The sequence below is a fragment of the Diplotaxodon limnothrissa genome, linkage group LG13 (genome assembly GCF_057381915.1).
Source record: "Diplotaxodon limnothrissa isolate DT_005_m linkage group LG13, D_limnothrissa_male_GT1.1, whole genome shotgun sequence".
In the NCBI taxonomy this organism is placed as follows: domain Eukaryota; kingdom Metazoa; phylum Chordata; class Actinopteri; order Cichliformes; family Cichlidae; genus Diplotaxodon; species Diplotaxodon limnothrissa.
In genome coordinates this window covers 14,307,010-14,320,575 of record NC_140608.1, presented here as the reverse complement: position 1 = coordinate 14,320,575, position 13,566 = coordinate 14,307,010, and the positions used below count along the sequence as shown (strand labels likewise).

Sequence of the window (13,566 nt, the reverse complement as noted above, 5' to 3'; positions counted from 1 at the left end):
TGTTTTTGAGAGAAAAAAAACACCAATAGTTTTTGTGACAGTGCTTTTTGTTATATTCTTATTTGTTTTTTTTTTATTCTTTTCTGCTTGAGTAACATGCATGAATCTTTGTTTGGGGTTCCCAGAGTTTTTTGCTATTAATATTCACAGTGCAGTTTGGCTCATGAAAGAGTTACCAAGGACAGGGGACTGACCTTGGGGTTGCAGGGGGAGCCATAGGGTGCATCTCAACAGCCTTTTCTTTCTTCTCCTCTTTTGCTTCCCTACTTCTGAGTTTTTATCAATTACATACAGACACCAAGCACAGTCCGTAACCTGTTTGAGCCTTTGAGGTGTGAAAAATCTGGTTACAAGGTGCTGGGGGTTTATGGGTTGGCTCGGATTAAGCAGCTAATTCGGGCTGGATTTGAATTTTCTATCTTGCAATGTGCAGCTTCTTTCACATGCACACTGACATCGGGCTGTGACATAAGAGGAGATTATTGTACATTTTAGCATATGTAGATATATTCCCGAGAGTTGTGTCAGGGAAGTTCAATAGCCTTTCACAAAAATGGCAAATGAATAATGCCGTCTCCTTATAGTTGAAGAGCAGGAAATAATCTTGAATTAGAAGCATGAATAAACCCTTGTTTGTCCCTGATGGTCTCTGTTAAAATTATAGATGCAAACAACAACTTGCTAACAAAACAGCAGCAGACCTCACTATCCAGCTGGCATCATGCCTGGTTGCTGGTTCCTGCTATTCTGTTCTGGGATACAACAAGGTTGTCTCTGGGTCACTGCACAGTTATGACGTGCACACATTCACATCTAGGTCTGTCTACATGGCTAGCTTTGCAGTCACAGGCAGCCTTCTCATCAGCGACTTGCCCATTTTCTTTATTATAACTTTGAATCACTGAAATCCCCTCTAACTGGCCATGAATCGATCTCCCCACTTCCCCTATCCTTCATTCTCGCACACCCCTCCTCGGCTTTATTTAGAATCCACCTCTCCTTGTCTCATTTCATTTACCACACACAGAAATCCAATCACTATCCAATTGTCCGTATCTGTGAAATATTTTGTTGGTGTTAGATGACAGAAAAAGCAGGCCTTGCGGTTATTGCCGGGCTCCCTCAGTTTATTGGCAGCATGCAGGTTTCAAATGAAGCTTAACGGGGGGAACATCCAACTCCTCATGACCTCATCTCACCTCTTTTCCAAGGTGTTTTGGTGTCCTTCCGGTGTACTTCACAATGAAATTATAAATGCCAACAGATAAAACAGCCATGAAGGCATCTGCAAGGTAATGAGTAGCCAGAGCGCCACATATGAGGATGTTTTCATGCACCTGCTGCTCCCAAGTTTGACCAAATGAGCAAAGGTAAAAGAAGCAGTGATAAGGTCTCTTTCTGTTGGTGGAAATGTATTAAAAAATAACAAGTTGCAATAAGAGTAGAGGAACAAAATAAAGACATGCCCAGACAAGCTGCCTCAATATACCAGGGCCAAAGACATGTTTATTTTTCCAGTGTTTATTAAGGTAGCAACTGTCACCCCCATGTGTCTTTTGGTCTGTAAACACGCAAGAACACAGAAATTGACATGTGTTATAAAACCACAGCGAGGATCTCAATAAGAGATAAGATACTCCAGTTTTTTCATTTTGCTTTTTTTTTCTCCTCAGCTTCGCACAAAACTGTGTCAATGTGATTAGAAGTGATCACAAAGTTTATATAGACGTTATTAAATCTGCAGGCAGAGGTGGGGTTGGCTCCATTCCTTTTCAAATTTGAGTTGGAGATGATAAAAACTTTCACTTCAGTGCGTCAGTCAGCCAGCAGTTCTAGCTGAAAAATAGACTGAACGCCTTAATGGGAAACAAAACTAATAATTCAGTCCTTTTTTGTACTGAAAATACTTTATTTATTTTGATTAGAAAAACACCTTAATAATTCCATAATAAGACAGTAACACTTTCTTAAATTCGCTTTCTGAAGTGAATGGCTGAACAAAATCACTAACTTTTAAGAGCAGTTCAACAAGAATAAATTATAGCAAAGACTTTACTTAACTCAAAATTAATGTGGAACCAAATCATCTCTTACAGAAGCAAGCTGTCATCAGCAGCACTCCTCTACATAACCGTCACGTTACACTACATATGAGACAAGTGCAGAGGTACATGCCCTAACAATTTGCTTGCAGACACAATGTGCACACTGCGTGGGATAAATGCACACATAATGTGTATATTCAGTTGCAGACAGAACACTTAAGACAGCCCAAATGAAGCTGAAGTCATGCAAACAACCTTTCAGTGACACTTTTCTAATTGACATGTCAAAGGATTTCCCCTGAGAGCAGGCTGGATGAGCAAACATAATAGTGAATGGGGTCTGTAGCACCTAGGTCACTACAGTTAACAGCGCTCTTTTGTGCAAGTGGAAGAAACATCTAAATCGCCTCAAATGCAGAGTAGGTGACACAGGATGATGCTGCAACTGTTCATGCATGGAGCATGGTTAGAAGGATACAGATCATCATTGATGCAACCCCTGATATAATGTAGAAAACTCTGGCATCAAAGACAGATTGCTTGACAGATTGTGACCAAATGTCATATTGTGGTAAGTGAGCAGGAGTGAGGCAAAATGAGGCAAAGACACTGAAAAGGAGAGAAGTGAGGAAGAAAAAGCATAGACACAAGACTTCCCAGTGCCAGTGAGTATTTATAGATCAGATATAGTCAGAACCTCTGCCTGGCAGCAGCGCTGAACTCCTTGTTGCTCCTGCTGATGTCTCTGTACACATCCGACCTGGCTCTGGCTCTGGAGAACATTTGAAGAGGATGTGATGGTGATATTAATGGTAAAGACTCAGGCAGAGGACCAACTCACTGACATGCTGCATGAATGAAGCCAAAAGGGCTCTAATGCTGGGAGACGGGGGAAACTGGATTCACCGTATTTTCATATTCACACTTTATTCACCTTTTACATGTTTTAAGACCTCCCGTCAAATCTTATCTTTCTGAATTTTCTTTTCTCTTTCTGTTTGCGTGTGCGCATGTTCACAGTCAAGTGTGTGCGCGCGCGTGCCAGCCCAAGCGAAAGTAGCGACCAGGAGCGCTCTTGGTTCACTCAGCTTCTGGATGCCGAGAGCGCACACAGAAACAGACACGCGACATAACGGCACACGCGTGGCTCTCTCCTTTTCCTTCATGACGAAGCAAATATGACTTGTTAATGTCATTATACTTGTAGCCATCCTCAGTGAAGGCGAAAAACAAACCACAATTATTTTCGCAAGAATCGCCAACACATTATCAGCTGTTTCCCACAGTTCCACATTCCGGCGCACACAGGGAATATGAAGGCGAAAAACCGTGACCAAAGCTTGTCGGACTCCAGAGAACTGGACGGATCCTATGACCAGCTAACGGGTGAGTGAGCTTCTGTAACACCGGTGGTTGCTGAATGATTTGCTTCAGGTCAATATTTTGTGGAAAAAACACGAACTTCAGGTGCTTTTGAAATGTTACAACCTGTCCGCCGTTCACCAGACTGTTCAAAAAAAAAAAAATGCTTCAAAAAATTGCTAATTTATGTCTTTTGCCTTTTGGGGGGGGAAAGAAACGTTTTAATGGAGGGGCATAAATCACATTTTTCATACTTTGACAACGAGCTTCACTGTTTTTATCAGTACTTTAAAATAGTTTTATTGTTTTTTGCTTGTCAGCTAAAAGAGTTAGAGGATGGACAAGTTGAAACAGTGCATTGAAAAGACAAAAAAGCATTAAATGTATCAGTGTTGCATGTTGCTGTAGTTGCGTAATGTGGTGCGTATTGTAGGCGAGTGATGGACTGTTTCTGCAAGAATGTTAAGTGTGATCAACTGTGTGATTTTGCTGGCTTGGCTCAGCGATGGGGGGACCACCTTACTCTAACTGTGTCCACTGGTGCTAAAAGCGCTGCGGGTATATATCACTTGGCTGACCGGAGCCAGTTGCCAGATTATGAAGTTCCAACACATTTCTCTCTTTTTGACGTTTTATCACTTTAGACGGGAACCTGTCATGTCTCGGTGCTCTTATTGTGTTCAAGTTTGGACCTTTTGAAAAAATGAAATAAAATAGGAGAGTGATATTTTATCAAGTGCGGCTAATATCAATATAAACTTGGTCCAATAGTGCCAGCTACAGTGAAACGAAACTGTTGTGTGTGCATGTATGCGTGTGAGCTAGAGACAGCACCTTTCGTAGCACTTTGTCAGCACAGATGAGACTCGGCACACATTAGTGTTACAGCGATATAATGAACCAATTTATCGAGTGTCAAGCGAGCATCCCTGTGCATACCTATGCTTTGTGTGTGTGTGCCCATTGAGAGCTAAACACTCCCTCGAGATGTTCTGTTGCCGTCAGTTGTCACATTATAGTCAGCGTGTTCACAGCATCCCCCTGCTTATGTGTGCACCGTTTTGCTTATTAAGTGCCAGCTGCCTAAATAAATTGCTCGCATTCATGCCTGAACACATCTCAGGCCTGCGAAGGGAAGTTGTCCCTGTCCAGTCCAGACAGCTGTATGCCTCAGGCTCGAAGGCGACACTTTAATCTCGTTTGCACTCTTCCACGCATTAGCAGCTAAGCAATGCTTTGTCACATTTTTAATGCATCCTAAATTAGGAAAAGATTGCTGCGGCCCTGATGTTAGTGTCTGCAACAGTGTGCGTGCTGTGAATATTTTGTGTGCAGGTATGTACAGTATGCGTGGGCGATCTAAGAAGCAGCAGCTACACTTTTTCTATTGCCCATTGTTGAAAGTTCAAAGCAACTATTTTTTTTCCTGCTGAATTTAAAAACACCCATAAGCTTTCTTATTTTTCTCCTCTTTCGTTCCGCATTTCGTTCTTCTTCTTGTTTTTCCTTGAATTTTCATATGTGAGTTTGATGTAGATAAGGATTAGATTAGAAATGTAACAGAGCAGGACACAAAACTCTCTGTAATGTTAATCTAAGCTATCAGAAACATCATTTTATCCCCTTCTCTCTTTTCACTTCAGCTTGCTGAACTGCCCCCCTGTGTCTGACTGTCCACAAGAAGTCATATTGCTATTTTAATAGTTGAGCAAAGGCGGCGAGAGAGCGGTACTAAGTCATTCACTGTGCTGGAGCAATTTACTTCTGGCATAGTTATTAACGGCTTTTTCAAAGCTGTGAATAGCATGGTTAATTCATCTTTGCAAGTCGCTGTCAACTTTAAGTCATACTTAGTCCTGATAGTTTGCATGGTGATTAAGGCAGGCTCCTGCCAAGAAAATGTGAAGCAACTTGTATGCTGTATTCATTACATCTTTAGTTTATGGCATTTTCTTCTCTATATTATTGAAGCAGAAGACCACAAAGTGGCCCAAAGTGCACATGAGTTTGTGCAGCAGAGACAGAACAGATGATAGGAGACTTTTCTTCATTATTGGGACCAAGCAGAAAAAGTCTACAGTGTGATGTGTGTGCATGACTTGTGAAAATGGGTTCTTAGGTGTTTTGTGTGTGTGTGTGTGGGAAGGACGGTTACAGGTGAGTCATTCTTCTTACTTACCAGTAGCTGGTGAACGGGATTCAGCGGGATGAGTGTGTGTGCGTCTCTGTGTGTGTTTGCGTGCTCGGAGCGAGGCTGACCTGTGTTGCTTAAAGGCAGTGTGGGCGGTCTCCAATCACAATTTGAGTGAAATGTAGCCCTCTAGAAATAACTCCCTCTCAGCCTGCAACATTGTACAGAAGTGCACCCCACTGCGTGTGTGCATGTGTTGGAGTGTGCGGTAGCCTGGCATTCCCCGTTGTGTGTAAGAGCACTGGCTGAGAGATGAGAGGTAATTATAGAAGCGTGGTGCAGTAATCTCCTCTTCCACCTCACAATCCACACTCAAGAGGAATCATATCAACTACAGACACACACAGACATACAATGTCTTCGCATATGCACATTGCTATTATCTCAACTTAATAAAGCTTCCCTTGGCTCTCTCCCAAATCCAGAATACTATCAAAAAGCTAGTGATATGATAGAGTAAGTGTGTGCGAGTCATTGCGCTGAAGTGGAAGACAAGGTTGGTAAATGTCATGTATTAAAAAATTTTAGCAAAATGTTTAGTTTTTGCTCCTCCTTCATCCTCTTCCATGCCTTCTGTCTTCATGCTTGGATCATCTGCCACATCCACTCACACTTTTAAGGGATCAAATATTGCATGTGGAGGTCTAAAAATCTTTATGAAGGGCTCAAGAAGTGATGGAATTTGTTTTTCCTGAATGACAGCTACAGATAGAAAATATTGTGTATGCATGTGCTTGTGTTCAGAGGATGTAAAACACGTGATAGACATGTCAGAAAAACATCATCTTCCATTGTTAGGCATCTGAGCCGATAGCCCACCTTTCAACAGTCAGCACAAAATGGAAGGTTTACTGACACACGCGTATAAAGGAAAATGTACACACACTTACAAAAGGGACAAAAGGGAACTATTCATTTTAAATACACCAGCTTAGCTTGCCACAAGGAGCAATTTTTAGCCTTTTACTGAAGGTGCAATATGTAGAATATATTACTGTAGAACAGGTCAATAGCAGACAGCAGGGTTAGGATCCTTTTTTCTTTAATTAATTTATAGCTTATGGACGTCAAAACAACTGGCACAGTCTCAGGTGGTTGCAGGGAGTTACCAGGAAAGGGGTCACTCCCTTGGAGTTTAAAAGAAAACGTACAGTAACTGCAGCAAACTGATCTTCTGTCTCACTCAGCCTGCTGCCCAGTGTTTGTTGCCTGCCTTTACTGTTACCTTCCATTCATATACTGCCAGTCTTTCACCATGACTGACTAGTGGTCAGAATAACTGACTGTAGAAAAGATCTCAAAGCAGGCTGCGCTGCTTCTTCTTATTCTCATTTCTGACTGGGATTAACTTGACGCTACACTGACTCTCTTCAGTAGATTTCTGAGCAGCAGAGTACACATATACACAAATCAGTCATACTGTAACATTATGAACACTGACAGGTGAAGAGATAAACACTAATTACCTCTCCGTCATGGCACCTGTTGGTGGGTGGGATATATTAGAGAGCAAATGAACATTTACAGTGGTCAGAATGTAACAAAGTAGTCCAAGGATGGAACAGTGAAGTACAACAGGGGGCGGTGGCGTGGGTGGCGAAGGCTGGCCCATGTTGTCTGATCCAACAGATGTAGACGTACATCAAATTGCTGAAAAAGGTTGATGCTGGTTCTGAAAGAAAGGTATTAGAATATACAGTGCATCGCAGTTGTTTGTTCTTTTGGGCCGACACAATATTAGTCAGGTGATCATAATGTTTCGCATGATTAGTGTATCTTGTTTTTACATAAATTATCTGCTAATATTCTGCTGATAATAGTTCAATTTCGAAGTGTTTAATTCTTTAACCTTTTAAAGTCACAGTCTTACAAATTGCACACTTAATTTGGACAGATTATTTATTACAAACACACACACACACACACACACACACACACACACACACACACACACACACACACACACACACACACACACACACACTGTTTGTAATAAGTCATGTTAATAGCACAGCACTGAGAGCCGTGCCAGGCTTAAAGTCACGATGGACTTTGTTCGGATCAAGAAAGATAGCCGTGAGAGAGGGTAGAGGTTTTGACATCAAAGTTATTAGATGGTTTGGAAGCCTCATGACACATAACTCAGAGTCCTGACGGAGCCAAAGCCCCCATGGTGAAAATCATAATTTACAACTGTCAGACCAAACTGATTTCAGGGGATAGACTGCCTTCATAATTGAGCTTGTCAAAGGGAGTTTAGCCTAGAGTCACCTTCTAGGCATGGCGGCTTTTGCTGCAGCTAGAACTGTAATGGCCAGTGGCACTAATTAAAAGCCTTGATTTAATGTGTCATCTGATGTGCCAGGAAATGTGTGACACTAGTTGTCTTTTTTTGGGATCTCACCCTCGTTCCTCAGCCCAGGTTCCTCGTGGAATTGCCAGAATTGCCAACGTGAGTTGGCCGTATGCTTACATAAAGAAATGCTCAGAGTGGTTCACTTAGGGCTTATCTGTCACACTGGTTACATTGCTGAGGGAAGGAGAGAAGGATGTGATAATGAAAGCTGGGAAGGAAGGAAAGTGGCAAGGGAAGGACAGAAGCAAAGTGCAAGATGATGAATTCGTTTTCAGACAGTAATGCATTTGCCAGGCAAATTCAAGCAGTGCTCTTCGGCACTCTGTAGGCGTTGGTTGCCCTATTATAAAAGCTTATTCTGCCAATCAAATCCTGCTAATGCACATTTCCTAACAATCGCTTTTGTCTAGTAATATGAAAAATGCCCACCTGAGACATGAGTTCTTTTTGACATTCAAATTTGTGCTTTTTAATGAAAAGTAAATTAGACGTTTGAGTATTGCAATGGAAATGTTATCATCCTAATTTATGATTTTTATTTCTAAATAATCCGTTCTAAAATGATCTTTTAGTTTCTGTTGCTCGCCTTTCCCGTGTCTGTCAGCTTTACAACTATCCATCGTCAAACCAAACTCCTTCCCTAGCCCTGATCCTGCTTTCCCTCCTCTCCAACTATGTCAAGCCACAGCGGGGCCATAGCTTAATAAGGCTGGAGGCAAGAATCAATCCTAACGAGTTTTAATCTTTGACCAAATCTACGGAGGGCCAGGCGATTGTTAATTAAAATAAGCCCTGTTCACCTCCCCCTCCACGCCCCAACCCCTTCTCCTCTGCTCTGTAAACACATTCATTTATAAATACCTACAGGGGGAAAAGGAGAGGAAAAGACTTCAGAGGATGGAGAACAAAGCAACAGGAGATGGGAAGGTTGAATGAAGGAGCAGCGTTTGCATGGGAATGGTCAATGCGCGTCTCAGGCTAAGGATGAAGGAATTAACGGACAATGAGGAAAAAACATGAAAAGAGACATTTAATCCAGCGTATGAAGTCAGAGGGTTGTTTCCCCCCCTTCAAATCAGTCCAATGCTGCTACCTTGTCAGGGATATTTATCAACAAGGGAGAGATTGACTGACAGAAAGTGTCTCTGAGTGTGACAGAACCCTGTGTCACTCACTGTGTGTCGCCCTCATGCCTCACTGTCGTGTCACTCATGACATCTGATCTGCATTAAAATTATTTTCTGTCCATTAGCTCAGCCATTCTCTATTAGACAGGAACTTACTCATCGGTATAGGTACAGAATAAGCAAACAATGCAATTCTGTATATTATAATCTAGATTAGAACTGCTACCCTTTACTTATGCCCTTGGGCTCTATTGTATATGTTAGGAGTTAGATCCTGCGCATCTCAGATGGAAGATAGGAGAATATTGTGCGTGTGTGAGGCTGTAGACATTTGTGTAGAGGATGTCTGAAGGTTAACCGTGACCGAGTCTTTCAGGGGAAAGGATGTCTGGAGAAGTGAGTGGGTGTGTGCCACTGCCTTCCCCCATGTCCTTTTTTAACTTCAGAGTAATCCGGTGGCTAATTCAAACGGTGCATGTGTGCAAAATTGAATTTTAAAGAAGAGAATGCGTATTATTATCTGCCGATCTGGTGCGCGTGTGTTTTCAGTCAGTGAAAAGCAGAGATGGCTCAAACAAGGAAAAATTAAGTAAAACTAATTTAGCTTTTACTGATAAATATCCTACTGAAGTTTTTGAGAAACAACGTTGGTGTGATTGACAGCACAATCAGAGCGATAAGAAGAGCGGTGGAGGTGATTAGGGGAAGCTTGTCAAAGCAAATGGTCATATGCTCACACACCACAAAGATGAAACACACACACACACACGCGCACACACACGCGCACGCGCGCACACACACACACACACACACACACACACACACACACACACACACACACACACACACACACACACTAATTTATTTGGCCTGAGGGATAGTAGTGTGGGAGAATAATTCTGCTGGTCTTACAATCAATCAGTTAGTTTTGACAGAACTTTGGACAGGCTGTAGTCAATAACACACACACACACACACACACACACACACACACACACACACACACACACACACACACACATTCAAGCAGAGCAACACATAGTGGGAAATGAAGGAACCACAGTGGGAAAAAGCTGGTCAATATCTGTCAGTTAGCCTAGCAGTGAGAATAAACTCAATGTCTCTCGGTGCACACAGTCTCTAACTGATAGCCCAATCAAGCCAAGTTTAATGGAGCATCTTGTCTGCTGCTTTGCTCGGTAGCAATGAGAAGCTCCATGCTTTGCTGTTCTAAACCAGAAGGAGAGTTACTCATGGACTTGAGATATTGAATAAAATTCTTACAGATTTACTGAAAACTCTAAATAAAAACATATTGTTTTTGTCTTTTGGGGTTTTAATTCAATCTCTGAGATTTAATGGTAAAGTTATAAACTACAAAAAGACTGTAAACCAGCAAAATCTACACTACACGTGGTGGATTAAAAACCAAATGCAAACACACTCAATGATCCTGAAATCCCAGAAGAAAATGACTCATTCTTGTATCAAAACAGAAATTTACATTCGGTGCTGGCAGGACAAACAAATTAAGAATAAATGATGCAGGTGGATGAAATGCTATAGGAGACGAGAATCCAATTTGTATCTGCTTGTTACATTGCAAGGTGTTGTCATCTGACAGCAGAAATCATTAAACTAGCATCATTAGCTCCCTGCCAGACCTAAGCTGCCCTTGCTCTGGCCCCAAAATGGCCACCATCATCATATCTTCTCTGTCAGCCTGGGGCCAGGTTGTCAGAGGGGACACTATTTGACAGCTTGGTCTTTATCTCATCCCAGGAGAGATGCTGAAGTCAGCCAAAAATCTCAGTGAGACTGCATACTTCCTGGAATGCTTTAGATTTTGTTTCCTCGCACATGTCACAGTATGCAAATCTAAAGCATTCCAGGAAGTATGCCATGTGTGAGAGGAGGTTGTTAGGAAAGGGCAAAATGCTGAGCTGAGATTTTCATGTTCATGTTCACAGAACCATGTCTGTGTCTTGAACCGGCCTATACTATCAGGTAGACACACAAAGCTAGGCACATGTAACCTGCAAAGGTGGAGACTTAAGCGGACTAACAACATATTTGTATACTTGAAAATCCATTTTCTTTAATCATCTCCATTGCACACTGTTTGCTCCGGGTATTTGCTTGTTGACTGTGGGGCTTGAAAATCCTATTTTCCCCTTGCTATCTCCCTCTGGCACTGGTAAACCGATTACTCACATAGCAACCTGACGTTCCATAAGTGCTTTTCCCCAGGCACCGTGGCCTGGTGCCAGAATTTCATAAGAGTTAATGGAGTATACTAATCAACACACACATAGACAGAGGCACGCAAACTCACACACAGGCAGGTTTGATTGATTGCTGGAGTGACAGTTGTGACAGCAACGGGATCATTACCGACTGGAGCAGGGCAACAGTCCCTGACATTAGAAAAGCTGGACCTGAACCTCATGCTGTAAACAGGAGAAAGGACTGAGAGAAGGACAAAGAGTGATGATGATTTCAAATATTAAAGAAAGGTAGAGAAACAGGTGAGAAAAGTTTCTTTCCTAAAAAGCTTCCTGACTTTTATCAAATTCTACCTTTTTACAATATAAGAAAAATTGCCTGCGAGTCAAATAGTTAAGCTAAACGCCTTCCAAATACGGCAGTCTGTAAGAACTGCAAATTTCCCATCACTCATCTCTTGACATATCAGCGCTGTTATTGGTGTGCATTCCTGTCCTTTTCAGCTTTCTTGGTTTCTCAGGTCATTTCTTGATTTAGTTTTCTGGTCCTTCAGATCTTTTTTTTGGCTTTTTGGTTAGTGTGACATTACCAGCTTCCTTTGTTGATTTCTATAACTTTCATTTTTCTATTTCGGGTTAGTGTTGGGGTGAAAAAGTTTCAATTGTCAGGGAAGAACTTGCCATCACTCCTGAAACTGAGCCTCAGTCCCCCAAGGGTTGCTCTAAGAATTAAACAGATGGGCAAACCTCCAGCTCCCACCTATTATAAGACCAGAAGCTTTTTGGAAGAGCAATACACCAAAGCTGACATCAATGAGTTTAAGCAGAACCTTGGTGATTCAGATAGCATCCTACCCAAAAGCTGCAAGAAAGAGGTACGACAAAAACAAGCAACATTATCTCATGAAGAAAGAGGAAATCAGAACCTCAACCCTCTATCTTCTTTGTCCAACATACAGTACCTCCTCTGCACATCTACCAGCAAACCTTTAAACCATCTCTGCCTCGCCTCTCTAAATTTGTCTCCAAACTGCTCAACCTGAGCTGCGCCTCTGATGTACTCATTTCTAATTCTGCCCGTCCTTGTCACTCGCAACAGAAATATTAGCATCTTCAGCTCTGCCTTCTGTCTTTTTGTCAGTGCAGACATGCATCATAGCAGGTCTCATACCATCTTGTAAAGCTTCCCTGTCACTCTTGCTGCTATCCTTCTGTCACAAATCACCCTTGACACTTGTCTCCACCCACTTCAACCTGCCCGGGCTCTCTCCTTCACTGCTCACCTCTCAATCATCTACCTTCACTATATCCACACCTTGCATCTTCACTGTTACACCTGTCTCCCTCTCATTCACACACATGCATTCTCTCTCGCTTTCATTCCTCTTATATCCACAGCATATCTCCACTTCACGCCTCTCTTCCACCTCCACTCTCTCTACCGATCACAATGTCGTCTGTGAACGTCATAGTCCACGGAGAATCCTGCCCGGCCTCATCTGTTAATCAGTCCATCACCATTGCCAACAAGAAGGGGCTCAGAGCCGATCCCGGATGTAATACTACCCTCACGTTGAACCAATCTGTCACTCTTACCGCATTCCTCACCACTGTCTCGTTATCCTCATACATGTCCTCCACAACCGTCAAATACTTCTATGCCACGCCTGACTTTCTCATTCAAAAATTATAATAATTACACTAATACTTATCCCCAATTTTTTGTGCGCATTTTTCAATCTGGTGAAGATACGGCTATGCAATTGTAAAGCTGGTATCAAAAGATTTATGGACTGTAGATATTATTCTGAAAGTTATAAAAGACAGAGCCCCAAATATTAAAAACTACCTTCTGGCAGAATTCAGTGTTACCTTTGGTGCCTTTAGAGACACCTTATGTGAAGTTTATCTGGAATGCAGAGATGAGCTTACACCTATTTGGCTCCACTCTCTGACTTATGAATCCCATAAATCCTTCTGTGTCATGTATAGAAAAATCCAATCAGAGACTGACCTGTCCCTAATTAGCAGACGTTTGGCTCATCATAAAACTCTAGCCTGCTCCATCTGCAGTTCTTTCTCCTACACAGTCTCCCCCTGCACAAGAAGTGTTATTCCCAAACTCTCACACCAGCTAAAAATGATCAGTGTTCCATTCTAAAAACTATCCTGCAAAGCAGCAGATACCTTTAAGCCTCCAGTCTCCTGTCTGCAGGAATTCAAATGAGAATGTTTATACATTTCCTAATTGTAAATATAT

The 13,566-nt window shown here is 42.1% G+C and overlaps 1 protein-coding gene across 2 annotated transcripts in view; it reads left to right on the top strand.

The window, feature by feature from the left end:
• The first annotated feature begins 3,358 nt into the window (after positions 1 to 3,358).
• Positions 3,359 to 13,566, top strand: part of LOC146620006 (A-type potassium channel modulatory protein KCNIP2) — a 122,992-nt gene continuing 112,784 nt past the window's right edge. For both annotated transcript variants that reach the window (XM_085369935.1, XM_085369936.1), the window contains exon 1: positions 3,359 to 3,431. In XM_085369935.1, the coding sequence (XP_085226061.1) occupies positions 3,359 to 3,431 (73 nt within the window). The remainder of the gene's footprint in view (positions 3,432 to 13,566) is intronic.